This window comes from Zasmidium cellare, assembly GCF_010093935.1.
Source record: "Zasmidium cellare ATCC 36951 unplaced genomic scaffold M409scaffold_9, whole genome shotgun sequence".
Lineage (NCBI taxonomy): Eukaryota > Fungi > Ascomycota > Dothideomycetes > Mycosphaerellales > Mycosphaerellaceae > Zasmidium > Zasmidium cellare.
The window spans coordinates 430569-443101 of NW_022986953.1; the positions used below are offsets into that span (position 1 = coordinate 430569).

The window sequence follows — 12533 nt, forward strand, 5'->3', positions numbered from 1 at the left end:
GTATGTACAAAGCAAGCTTGCAACTTCAATTGACTCCAAATCTTCGATCTGTAGAAACGTCTCGACGACACGGATGCCTGCGCGGGATAATCTGAATCACTCTAGCAAGTTCACGATGTCTCAGAACTTTGATTTAGATGCCTGGCTTTAAAGACTTGCATCCGTGAGGATTTCGATGGTTCTGGACACCTTGCCAGGATACAAAAGCGAGCTGCTTGCCCACTTCGTCTTGGAAGCAGAACCAGCAAACCTCAATTTCGAGCCAACAATCATGACATCAAAAATGCCGGAAAAGCGCAAGTTCGACGGTGGGGAAGCGGGTGACGACAAACAGGAAGCGAAACGTTTGTGCGGAGACAAAGCAAAGGCTGGAGGCCATGAACATGAGTCTCTGGCACCAACAGCATCAGCGTCAGAGAGAGAGAGTCCGGCAAAGTGGAGAATTATGCCAGCAAAATCAGGGCCAACGAGAAGAGTCATGGTCCACTGAAAACCATACTCAAGCCCAAACGTCCAGTGGAGCGAAAAGCTGTGGATGACGCTTCCACGGTGCAGTACGGAGAACTCAAGAACAAGGAAACCGAGCACACCATCGCACTGAGTGTCTGGAACGAGCACTTCGCCCCCAGAAAGACGAAATGGGGCACAAATTTCAGGCACCGTGTCTGGGAGAAGCTGGAGGAAGAGACCCAGATAGCCCGACGAAAACTGATCGTCCAGATCCACTCCGTCACTGGAAAGAATCACGTCTACTATCTCTGCATTCCGAAGGCTGTGCGTCCAGAGAGAGCCCTACCGTCGGACCCGTGCGATTGCAGCATTGCTGTTCTGGAGCCCATCAGCTCTATTATTCTGAGTCAAGGCCAAGAAAGAAAAGCCCAGCAGCGGAAATGGCGGCAACAGAATCAACCAAACCCCTGGTACTGCCATTGGAAAGACCACAGCAACGACCACTACCAACAAGACTTCAAAAGCTGAAGCTACGGCAAAGACACCCACTGCAACCCCTGGACTCGGCAAGCCAGTAGCACAGGGGCCCAACTCGCCGCAGCGAAGACTCGGAGAGCAATCGACTAAGACCGAGCACCCCAAGCGAGCAGTCGGACAAGGCAGTACTCAGAATAGCAGAGAGGCTGGAGCGGTGGCAGAGCAGGCAAACAATCAGAGGTAAGAACTCCGATCAACAAGACATTGGTAGACTTCGCTGACAGTATCGTAGCGTGGTGCCCAAGAAGTGATGGGCTGGTGGACCCAGAAGACAGTGAGGATGAAGTGCTTTGGGGGCTATCGAGAGGATCTTCTCTTCAGGGCCCCATTCAAGTGTAATGTAGCGATGCGATTCATGCTGGGAGTCGTCTGAAAGGGAATTTCAAGACGTGAGTTGCGACCACTATGCGCTCTGGACGCTTCGTAGAAAGTGAGATATGGATCCTTGGCGACAACGAGAAAACATTTCGATCGATCGTACCAGTCGAAACCCTTCAGAATGCGACTTCCCTGGTATGACTTTGACCAGCCTTATCCTGTGATTTTTCCTCTTCCAGCATCTTCACAGTACCATATATTGCGTCAGATTCATTCCAAGCGTTCTTCGTAATTCGTGGCTGTATAAGTCTGTTGTTACCCTCGGCATTCTGGTCAAGATGAAACGAGTGGCATCATCCCCTTCGATTCCAAGAGCAACATATCTGCCGATCATACGGCAGGTTGACTGGACAATTGGCGAGCCATGGGAATGCTCCACTCTAAGTGGAGTGGGGAGGATACCTTCAGGTAACAATCAGTTCATTGCCCATTGGGTTGGTGGTGAGTCCACAGGTCTGAGACTCAGACTGGCATGCTTCATCAAGACGCTACTCGAATCCCATGCTACGTTCCTCCTCAACGTAGACCCTCACTCTTCTTCCCGTTCTTCTCGCCGTGCTCCGGCTCTGGTTCTTTCTTGGAAAGCCCCGAGAGGCTGTTCAACTCTGATTTAATTTTAGAAATTAGCTGCTGCACTCAATCACACATCATCTCCTCTCACCTCTTCTGCGACTTCAAGGACTTTCTTCTCAGATTGGTCTGGAACTTGGACGGCTTCTTCTTTGGCTGCATTCACATCAGCACTGCAAGCTGTTGGCAGCATGATAGTATGTCAGACAAGACTTACCCGGAATACCAGATTCTCAGATTGCATGTCTCCTGCTGCTGGTCCCTCGTTCGTATCCGGTTCGTTTTCATCCTCTTCCATGTTGGCGACTCTGTCCTGCATGAGACCTGGATTTTGTAGGCCGTGTCCCGAAGCCTCGAACTTCTCGTCCTCTGCATCTTGCTGGGCCTTCTCCCGTTCTATACGGTCTTTCTTCACAACATCTTCCAAAGCTTTGACTTTCTCGCCGAGAATCTCGATGGTAGGAATGTCCTTTCGCGCATGATTGACTTGCCAGAATCTCAATTCTTCTTCGGCGCGCTGGAAGTAGTCGAGAGTGTCTCGAGGTTCTTCAACGCTATTGCTAGCGAAGATAAGGCTAGAAGAGGTAAGAGGAAGGTCAGTATGTGTGTCACGACCACAGTTTAGACTGAACTCAGGACCAAAAGTTTCAACGAAACCTTGGACCGGAGTCTAGAATCTGCTCCTAGAATACATACAGCTGGATGGTATCGCAACGGCTTAGACAGGCATCTTGCTCAAGTAGTATGTCGGCAGCCTCGATGAAATCCTCTAGGTGATCATCTTCGTAGAGCTTGTAGACTTCGTTCAGATCTGGGAGGTCGGCTTTGGCGTCGGACGTGCGAGACATGTTGGTGCGAGAGATTCGAATGTGGAGTCCAAGGATCGAGAGCAACGAGGCGAATTCGACGGAATACTGCGAGATGCTGCAATACCTTGTTTTCCGTATGGTGTTCGCAAGTACAGACCGACTGGAAGGTGATGTCCACTTTCGGACCCGAACTGGGCTGGACCCTGCTACTTCCTCATTCGATCTAGTGAAAAAGCTTGTGGAGGCACGTCGACGTGCGCTGCCCTCACCACCTGGACCACAACGGACCTGCACAAACAGCACAGCACAGCACCACATACACATACACTAAAATGCAAGCTGCATACGACGCTGCCTGTCGGACCATGCTACCGGCTTCTACAACCCGCTGTGGTTCGGTCTGACCGCGAACAATACCCTCAGCTTAAGTGCGTTGCCTCTGGCAGAAAGAGATAGATACAAGCACGGACGGCAGAGCGACAGATGAAATTCTAGACAGAACACCAGACATGCACGGAGTCTTCCATCGTATGAGCGTGCTGGCAAGTACAAGTCAGCGGCATCATGATGGCTCGCCTGGCGGCGCTAGTGATGTTGGCGGCAGAGTACCCAGGAAACGAAGTCCCACTCTGCCATCTAGAGGCTCTTGCGCTCGTCAGTGTCGTTGAGAAACCAAGGAGACTCGTTACAAATGTGTTCAGAGGTAGAAAGGCTACGCTGTCCATGTGAATCATTGTGCCCTCACTCTTGAACAGCCTCGTGTAGGACGGGGACCTGATAGCAGCTGGCAAGCATCCTGGCGACTTGGAGTCAAAAATGTAAGGTCTCGAGGAGAAGATTTTCAAAGAGTCCGACTGGAATTCAACGTCGAGTGAGGGCACCAAGTCGTCAAAGACAGCGAGCTAGGTGCTCGCTCGGAATTGGCCGCGCCAATCCATTCAAGCCCATGGATCAAGCCAGCATCGGCAAGCAAATGCCCATGAAGCCCACCATCTCAATAACTCAGCTCTCTACCCCCCTCTTAAACATCAACAACACTCTCATCCTCCGGAAGCTCACCCTCAATGAAATACCTATCCACCATCTCCGTCACCACACTTCCCTCCCGCCCGTAACTCGTATGTCCCACCATCTTCGTCCTGACAAAGACCGCCCCAGGGATCTGCGCTGCGACGTTCGCTGCTCCCCCCGGCGGCGTCCTCATATCGTCCAGCGAGTTGACAACCAGAACTTTCGGCAGTCGTGAGCGCTGCGGGAAATGCAGTTCGTGCGGTGTGTTGCGCGAGGCGGCGAAAGGGAACCCCGCACAGGCGATGTGATCGTCTCGTAGAAGGGCCATGGAGCGGAAGGTCGGAGCTGCGGCATCGAGGAAGGGTTTTTGGTGGGTGAGGTCAGCGAGGGTGAGGTCGGACGTCGGGGCGTCGTGGCAGTTGATGGCGAAGAGGTCGATGGGGACTGGGATGCTGCTGTTCATGACTTCGAGTTCTTCATCGCAGGCGGGGAGGTGTTGGAGGATTGGTGCGTCTGCTGTCGAAGGGTCGGAGGCGAGAGAGAGGAGGTCCGCGACCTTGCCGTAGTGGTGGTGTTCGAGGTGGCGCCACGTCGACTCGAGGAGACAGCTTGCGTTGTTGCTGGCGAGGTTCATGGCGCGGGCGGTAACTTCTTGGATGTCTTGGTCTTGGAGGGGACAGGTCTCGTTGGCGTTGCACCACGTCGCGAAGCCGTTGAAGGCGGCTTGGGCTGCTTGCTCGAAGCCGAGAAGAGTTTCAAATGGCGGGACGGTGTGGTCGAGGACGACGTCGAGCAACATGGCGTTGAAATTGTCTGGGAATAGCTCCAGGTACGTCGTGGCGAGATGTGAGCCCCATGAGGGACCGAAAAAGTTGAGTTTGCCGTCGTCGAGGGCCCGACGAACGGCTTCGACGTCACGAGCTATGGAGCGGGTGTCCATGTACTTGATGAGAGGGTCATTGGCGTAGCATTGCTCGACGTTATCGCGTACACATTGCTTGTTGGCATCGAATTCTTCTTGTGTGCTGGGCCAGTCTGACGAGCAGTAAACCCCCATTTCGGTACAGTTCAGGGGTGAACTTTGGCCCATGCCGCGAGGGTCCATCGTTACTGTGTCGAAGGATCAGTGGATCGCAAAAGGCAGACTTTAGGATGGTTGACCTGACTCACCGACATCGAAATGCGACTTTAAGAGATCCGACAGCCCGCTCACGCCCTCCAATGCAGGAGCAGGTTCGCCAAGGCTGTAGAAGATGGTGCCCTTGCGGGTTTCTGGGTCAGCACAGCGGGATCTCGCTATGGCGATGGTAATGTTTTGATCGGCTTGTGGATTGTTCCAGTCGAGCGGCACCGTCATGTTGGCGCACTTGGTCTGACCGTCATCTTCATCACCGGTGAACCTGCATTTGGTCCAGTGCAGCTTGGGCTTGGTGGATGCTTGAGATCCTGTCAGTACTGGATTTGACCCTCGGCACGGCAGGACTTACCTGAGAGGGCGGTCGTAAAGTCGCTGTGATGATAGTCATCGGGGGATCTGAGGTTGCTGCCACTGACAAGCAAAAACAATAGTGCAAGCGTTAGCAAAAGCGTGAGTCTGGACATATTGAGTTTGCGGGATGGTCTCGATACAAATCGTCCAAGAAGCAATGCATGATTGGAAAGTGTGCTATATATGTACTGGAGATTTTCTCGACAAAAATTGCCGACGCTGAAGTGGGTATATTTTGATGGTAAGCAAAATCGAAAGATTGGTTAGGCTTTGGGACCTTCCACGGCTCTGCATTCTCCCAAGATACTCTTGTAAGGTCGTTACAGCCGGCGGCCCTCATCTGGAGTCGATGACAGTTGTGCCGATGTCTGGTACCGTTGATCTCGAAGAGGTTGTGAAGACGGACGCCGTCGTGAATTCGAAAATCGGTGTCGTAGCGTTGTCGGTAGCCAGAATGGCCAACATCTTGGTCGAGTATTGCGCTTGCACGCGTGCTGCCTCGTGCGCACGTGTCGCTTGCACTCCATGGTCTGCTACTAAGCAGGCTCGAAAGGCCAGGAGTTGAGGCTGGGTGTCGAAGCTACCTTCTTCAGAATAGCGAATCATATTCTCCTCTAGGTCCTCAACCATCATCTCGTAGTCTCACTTCGCAGACTGCTCCGTGTCCATTCCGATCCAGCAGATTCACTGACGACTCTTGAACGACTCTGATCAGTCCGAGGACTGCTCATAGGTGATGAACTGGGCCAAGACGAGCGGACGAGCATGGATTGAGACTCGACTTCTTCCAGTTTGCCAGCCCAGGATTGCCTCATGTCTGATTTGCGGAAGCATGTTCTTCTTTGACGGTTGACGACGAGGGCTGCGAAGGCGATTTGGATGATGTAGCTTGTGTGATGTTAGTAAATAGAATATATGGAGTGTGATGATTGCTCACAGTATGAAAATTGTTGGGACTGCCCACCGCGCTCCCCCAGGACTTGCAACAGACCACGATGGATACCAGCCCCAAGGCTCTCGATACACCCAAGGACAGTATCCAGGTATATCGTCGTAACCCCCAATACAGTACGACCAGAGCACGATCTGCAAGACCCAAGCACCGATCGCCACGATAGAGGACACGAGTATCCAAATGGGGTTCAATCGATTCGTCCAAAGGCAGATGTACTCGCACGCCGAGACAAGGACGTACACGAACGGTACTACACACCAGAAGAGCACGAGCTGGCTGGATGAATCGTCAGTTTGTGTATGAGACAACACATCAGGAGAGAAATCAGTGGTTCAACGTACGCTCTGACCTGCACACCATGTGTCGCAAGGTATTCGGGCACAGGCCGATCGTGGTGGGACAGATCTAGCGTGGCTGCATTGAACAGCGCAAGAACGAAGGCCGCGATGGTGTTTGCCAGAAGGAGTGCGCCCACAATGGGCATGGCTGCACGGAGCCAACCTTTCCATGGTGCTTTGATGCCCATCGTTGCATGTAGTAAGTGATTCCGGCAGCGATAATAGACGAAAGGATGTTGTGTAACGATTGTCAGGATTGAACGAGGAAAAACGCTGCTTGGAAATAGTAACTTACATATTTTGCTCGCTTCAGTCCTACAGCAGGCGTTGTTGTTTGAGTTAGTTGGAATCAGGCTGGATGCTGTGCCTCTGTGCTGTGTTGTAGCTATTTTGTCGCTACTAGGAGAGGCTGATGCGAGAGTGGATGCAAGCCGCCTGTGCCATTTGGGGGCGGGTGAATGATCAAACGCACTACAGAAGACGCCTGATGTTGCTTTTGGTCGTAGATGTGGCCTATCGCAGTATGGACTTGGCGGACTGAGGCAGACTCGGGTTGGTGGCATCTACTCAGCCAGTTTCTCGGCAGCACACGTGGGATATTATTAGCGCTGCGACGTGGAGTATCAGACTGCTGTTGGTGGTGGTTGAGAGGCTGTGCGACTGATTGGCGCTTGACCGGGGCTGTGGTGGTGGAAGGATCAAACTCGCAGCGACCTCGCCTTCGTCTTCTTCATCAAACAGGCCAAACCTCGGCGTGTTGAAGAAAACAACATTGAGGCGGCCCACAGCCTGTCAAGGGGCCCCGGCGATTCTCGCTACTGCGGTGGATTCTGTGCGACGTGACTCTGAGATCTCTGTGTCACCCAATCTGCTTGAAACGCGTGCGATGCGTTGCTGGCCTCCACAGATCGGACAGATACGCGAGATAGCGACACAGCAGGATGTGTGTGGTGAGACAGTCGTGCGACGCGGGAGACAGTTGCCGGATGCAGTTTGCTGGGCAGATATGGGTGTGTCGGGTGGTTGCAGACAATATATCATGCGGTGGTCAGTGTTGACGTGGAGAGAACAGAGCCGTTCGTCGCGGTGCTGATGAGATCGGTGGCCGATGCCTTCTCGATTTCTGTCAGCGCCACGACTATGTTGCGTGGATGTGAGATACCGTTAGATGCCGGGCGTGAGAGATCGTGTGAATCTCACGTTCAAGAAGAAATTGAAGAGGCTCGCTTAGGCTCGCTGGTAAGGCAGCGAATGCGTTCTTGTTGTTCTCATACCGATTTCTGGCCCCACTCAAGTGAATGCATGGTTCTCGGTCGGGCTTTTTTCCGCCGAGACCATCTGCGAGCCGTTCCTTTTGTGCGATGTCAGAGTCAGAGATCTGGCTGGACAGGAAGATCGATCGGCGCTACTGAACTCTCGCCTAGCGCCATAGATCTCGTAACCCGCATCACCACTTTTTGCTTCCACCACATCGTGTCGTCGACGTCGTGACCTCTCACCCTCTCTGCTGCACCACTCTGGCCTGAGACAACCACCACAGCCCTGCATCTATTTCATCCTGCTGTGTTCCGCCCTCTCTTTCAGTTGTAGCTGAAGGCTGCAGCAGAAATTTTCGCGGCACAACTGTTCTTGCACCACCGCCGCCATGCCTAGGCCAAATAAGCAGCGCGGCAGGCGCATGAAGAGGAAACATGAGGACGACCCAGACGACCCCGCTGTGGAATCCAGTTCGAAGCGGAGAAAGTCAATTGACCCCGAAATTGACGAACAAGAGTTCTTGCCGCTCGAAGTTCAAGACGAAGACATGTCCGCGGCCTACCCAACCGAGAAAGCCTTCTACGGGATGCTGGACGAGACCGAGCAGGAGTACTTCAGACTGGCCGACGAGAAACTGGAGTCGAACGAGTTCGAATCTGCCGAGGAGCGAGCCAAGTTCATCGACAATGTCTACCGAGAAGCTGAGGGCAAGGAATTGAAGATTGCTCATTCGCAGTCGAGTTCCCGCTTTCTGGAGCGTCTCATCCGTACATCGAATGCATCACAGCTGAAGAACCTCTTTCAAAAATTTAGTGGACAGTATGTGTGGCGAGTCGACGCCTCCGGGTAATCTTTTGCTAATGTTGTACAGCTTCATCAATCTGATATCCCACCGCTTTGCCTCGCACGTCTGCGAATCACTCTTCACATACGCGGCTCCTTTCGTAAGTCAGGAGCTTCGCGAACCCGTTGTTGAGGCCGGCAGCAGCAGAAATGTGGATGAAGTCTACGTGTCCATGGAGAACCTCTTCCTGTACACAGTGGCAGAACTAGAAGGCAACGTAGGCTTTCTTCTGACTGATCAGTATGCTTCTCATGCTTTGAGGATTCTCCTCTTGATCGTTTCTGGAAAACCCATTTCTACCGAAGCCATGAAGGGCATTCTCCAGAGCAAACGCAAAGAAGGAAGTTCTGCCCGGGGAGGTTCGAAAGCACATGCCGAGTCTGCTGCCAAAGATCGCCCTGTCCCAGACTCATTCTCCAAAGCGTTAGAGAGGCTCATCAGCGACAGTGTGGCAGGCTTAGATACTGACAAATTGCGTGCCCTTGCAACACACACCAACGCCAATCCGACTCTGCAGCTTTTGCTCACTCTCGAGCTCACCCACTACGGTAAACAGCGCGCCAAGGACGAACGATCGATCATTCGAACCCTCCTTCCTGATGAGCCTTTCACTGCTGAATCCGAGAGCGCGGCATTCATCGGCGGCATGGTCCATGACCCTATTGGATCGCATCTGGTGGAGAAAATCATCGAGAGCTCGCCGTCGAAGTTGTTCAAGAGTCTGTACTACAACTTCTTCAAGGATCGCCTTGCTTCGTATGCAAGACACGAGACCGGAACCTATGTCGACTGCCGCTTGATCGAGAGATTGGGCTATGACGATCTCATGGAAGCTCACGAGATCTTGTGTCCTGTGTTACCAAGCCTCCTTGAGAAGCATTGGACGAGCCTCACCAGAACCCTGATCGAACGCTGTACTGTCCGGGACATCGATACCCAGGCCATTGCAGCCACTATCGAGGAGACTTTCAATGGGCCCCAAGGCTTCGATCTACTCAAGATGTTGAAAGTTGACACGACGCCTCACAGCTCAGATCGACAGCCAGCGCAGGCGAACGGTACTACTAACGGTGATGGTACGGCAGGGGTGACTGGCACTTTCTTTGCACGACCGGACGAAGGATCGAAGGTCCACTTCAACATCCTCGCACAAGCCATGCTCATCGTTCCCGGGTCACTGAGCGCTCTCATCCTCGACTCTATGATCTTGCTCGAGACCGACACACTTGTCAAGATGGCCAAAGACTATATCGCTACCCGAACATTGCAACAAGCAGTAACGACAAAGAATGCATCGATGATCCAACGACGCAAGCTCGTCCAACGATTCTATGGGAACATTGGCGACATGGCGCTTGACAAATCGGCGTCTCACGTGGTTGACTGCATTTGGGAGGGAACACACGGTCTTGCCTTCATTCGAGAGCGCATCGCCGAAGAGTTGAATGAGAACGAAGCTGTGCTGCGTGAATCAGCCAGCGGGCGTGCTGTTTGGAAGAACTGGAAAATGGACATCTACAAGCGCAAGAGACCTGAATGGATCAGACAGAGCAAGATCAAGGCAAGCAATGACGGCTTCCAGAGCTTCTCTGAGCTGGACGTCAGGAAAAAGAGCGATGGAGTTCAGAAGACACCGTTGCAGTTGGCGCGGGAACGACATGTTCAAGAGAAGGCGAAGAAGACAGAGAGATTGGACAGGTCGGACAAGGCACGGAAGGCAGAGAAGGCGGAGAATGCAGAGACGGCGGAAAATGTACAGAAGGCGGAGAGCGCAGACAAGATAGACAAGGGGAAAAAGGACAAGAAGGAAAAGAAGGACAAGAAAGAGAGGCGCGAGAAGAAGGACAAGACTGGCAGCGGTCGTGGATCCAGCAAGTCGAGCACCAGCGTCGTTGCTGGACCTGCTAGAACTCCTGCCGCTGCAGCATCTTGACATCAATGATGCTACCATCCTTCACATGCCAACGGCCAAAAGTGGAGACAGACGGCCGCTACTGTACCCCGGGCGGAAGCGCGGTTGAAAAAGATGGCATCATGGCTTTCTTCCCTCGCTTTTTCTTCGCTTACTGAGCGAAGTATCTAACTACTGCATAGGTAGTGTCTATTAGAGGTTTGTATACTTTCAACAAACTTTAACATCACCATATTCCTTGCCGTTGACCAGCATTTTTATTACATTAAGTCTATCATCATCTGGTGACCTCCGGAATGGCAGGCACTAAGACAAAGGACACTAACGGAGCAAAGCCTTTGCAAAGGGCAGAGGAGGCTGAAAAGGTCTGTGAAACATGCCACAAGACTTGAAGGGCATCCTATTGACGATGATATTCCAGCTCCTCTCAGCTGTCCAACAGCTGGTGACTTCGTTCATTCGTTCCGCCGACGAAAAGGCGTCAGCAAACCCAGCTCCTATTACTAAGAAATCAACGAACGGATCAACGACGAATCTGCTAGAGCAACATTCACCCAAGGAACTGCAACACTTACTTGGCTTCTCACTCCCGGAACAGGGACTCGGTCACGATGGTTTCATCGAAATGGTTGACAAAGTACTTCGACATAGCGTCAACACTTGGGACCAAGGCTTCTTGGACAAGCTATACGCCAACACAACACCGGTCGGACTGGCAGCAGATCTCCTTCTCAGCTCACTGAACACCAACGTCCATGTCTACCAAGTCTCCCCTGCTCTCACCATCATCGAGAAGACCGTCACCAAAGCCGTGGCATCCATGCTCGGATTCGATGGCCCCAACGCAGGAGGCGTATCTCAGCCTGGTGGTAGCGCGGCGAATCAGTCTTCGATGGTAATTGCGAGGAACAATCTCTTTCCGGAGACTAAGACAGAAGGTAATGGGAGTTATCCATTTGTCCTCTTCACGTCTGCACATGGTCATTACAGTGTTGAGAAAGCGAGTCAGATCTGCGGATTCGGATCCAAAGCCGTTCGGGCGGTGGACGTCGACGAGCGAGGCTGTATGAAACCCGAGGCTCTGGAAGCTGCGATACAGAAGGCGAAAGATGCAGGCGAGACTCCCTTTTATGTGAACGCAACAGCTGGCACCACCGTTCTCGGCTCCTTCGACCCCATCGACGCAATCGCAGAGGTCTGCCACAAACACAACCTCTGGCTCCACGTCGACGGCTCCTGGGGCGGCTCCGTAATATTCAGCGAGAAACACCGCTACAAACTCCAAGGCATTGAAAAAGCCGATTCTGTCGCCATCTGTGCGCACAAAATGCTCAACGTCCCCTTAACCTGCTCCTTCCTCTTTGGGAAGGATCTACGCCAATTCCACAAGGGCATGACATTACCTGCTGGCTATCTCTTCCACAACTTCGACGATGGTACGAATGGCGTGGATCCCGAGAAGGAGGTCGAATACTGGGACCTCGCAGATCTGACACCGCAGTGTGGACGTCGCGGCGATAGTCTGAAACTCGCTTTGACGTGGTTATACTACGGGACATCTGGACTGGCGGCGTACATCGACCATGGTTTCGGAATCGCCGCTTACCTCGCCTTTCTCGTCAAATCGAATCCAAAGTTCACATTGGTATCGGAGTATCCACCGCCTTGCTTGCAGGTCTGCTTCTACTTCGATAAACAGAAGAATCCTGAGGTGAACAGCCAAAGGACGGCGAGGATTGTCGAGGCGTTGGTGGAGAGAGGTTTCATGACGGACTATGCGCCTGGACCGGATGGGAAGTTCTTCAGGGTGGTCGTTAATGGTCAGACGAGGAGGGAGACGGTGGAAGGGCTTGTTAGAGGGATTGTGGAGATTGGAGGTCAACTGAATGGATACTAGATGTCTGGCTCGAGCAACAACGATGGGAAAGCTCAGATCACCTGAGGTCGATAGTCCTTCGTAGAGTTGGGCTCTTCGTACGACAG

At 52.7% G+C, this 12533-nt stretch overlaps 4 protein-coding genes across 4 annotated transcripts; 2 read left to right on the top strand and 2 right to left on the bottom strand.

Annotated features, from left to right (window-relative positions):
- Positions 1–283: 283 nt before the first annotated feature.
- M409DRAFT_52201 (uncharacterized protein) lies at positions 284–1238 on the top strand (the record flags this gene model as incomplete). Its single annotated transcript, XM_033812013.1, has 4 exons — positions 284–348; positions 405–774; positions 863–1167; positions 1220–1238. 4 exons carry the CDS (start codon positions 284–286, stop codon positions 1236–1238), a joined length of 759 nt encoding a protein of 252 aa, XP_033670577.1.
- Positions 1239–1881: 643 nt separating this feature from the next.
- On the bottom strand, positions 1882–2783 carry M409DRAFT_20104 (uncharacterized protein; the record flags this gene model as incomplete). The annotated part of the gene is made up of 4 exons (XM_033805236.1): positions 1882–1960; positions 2027–2091; positions 2153–2510; positions 2632–2783. 4 exons carry the CDS (start codon positions 2781–2783, stop codon positions 1882–1884), a joined length of 654 nt encoding a protein of 217 aa, XP_033670578.1.
- Positions 2784–3765: 982 nt separating this feature from the next.
- M409DRAFT_20105 (uncharacterized protein) lies at positions 3766–6683 on the bottom strand (the record flags this gene model as incomplete). Its single annotated transcript, XM_033805237.1, has 6 exons — positions 3766–4865; positions 4926–5192; positions 5243–5304; positions 6022–6132; positions 6182–6475; positions 6541–6683. 6 exons carry the CDS (start codon positions 6681–6683, stop codon positions 3766–3768), a joined length of 1977 nt encoding a protein of 658 aa, XP_033670579.1.
- A 1499-nt stretch (positions 6684–8182) lies between these two features.
- Positions 8183–12447, top strand: M409DRAFT_64735 (uncharacterized protein; the record flags this gene model as incomplete). Its single annotated transcript, XM_033816204.1, has 4 exons — positions 8183–8613; positions 8666–10336; position 10737; positions 10972–12447. The coding sequence occupies 4 exons, from the start codon at positions 8183–8185 to the stop codon at positions 12445–12447; spliced, it is 3579 nt and encodes a 1192-aa protein (XP_033670580.1).
- Between the last annotated feature and the right edge of the window lie 86 nt (positions 12448–12533).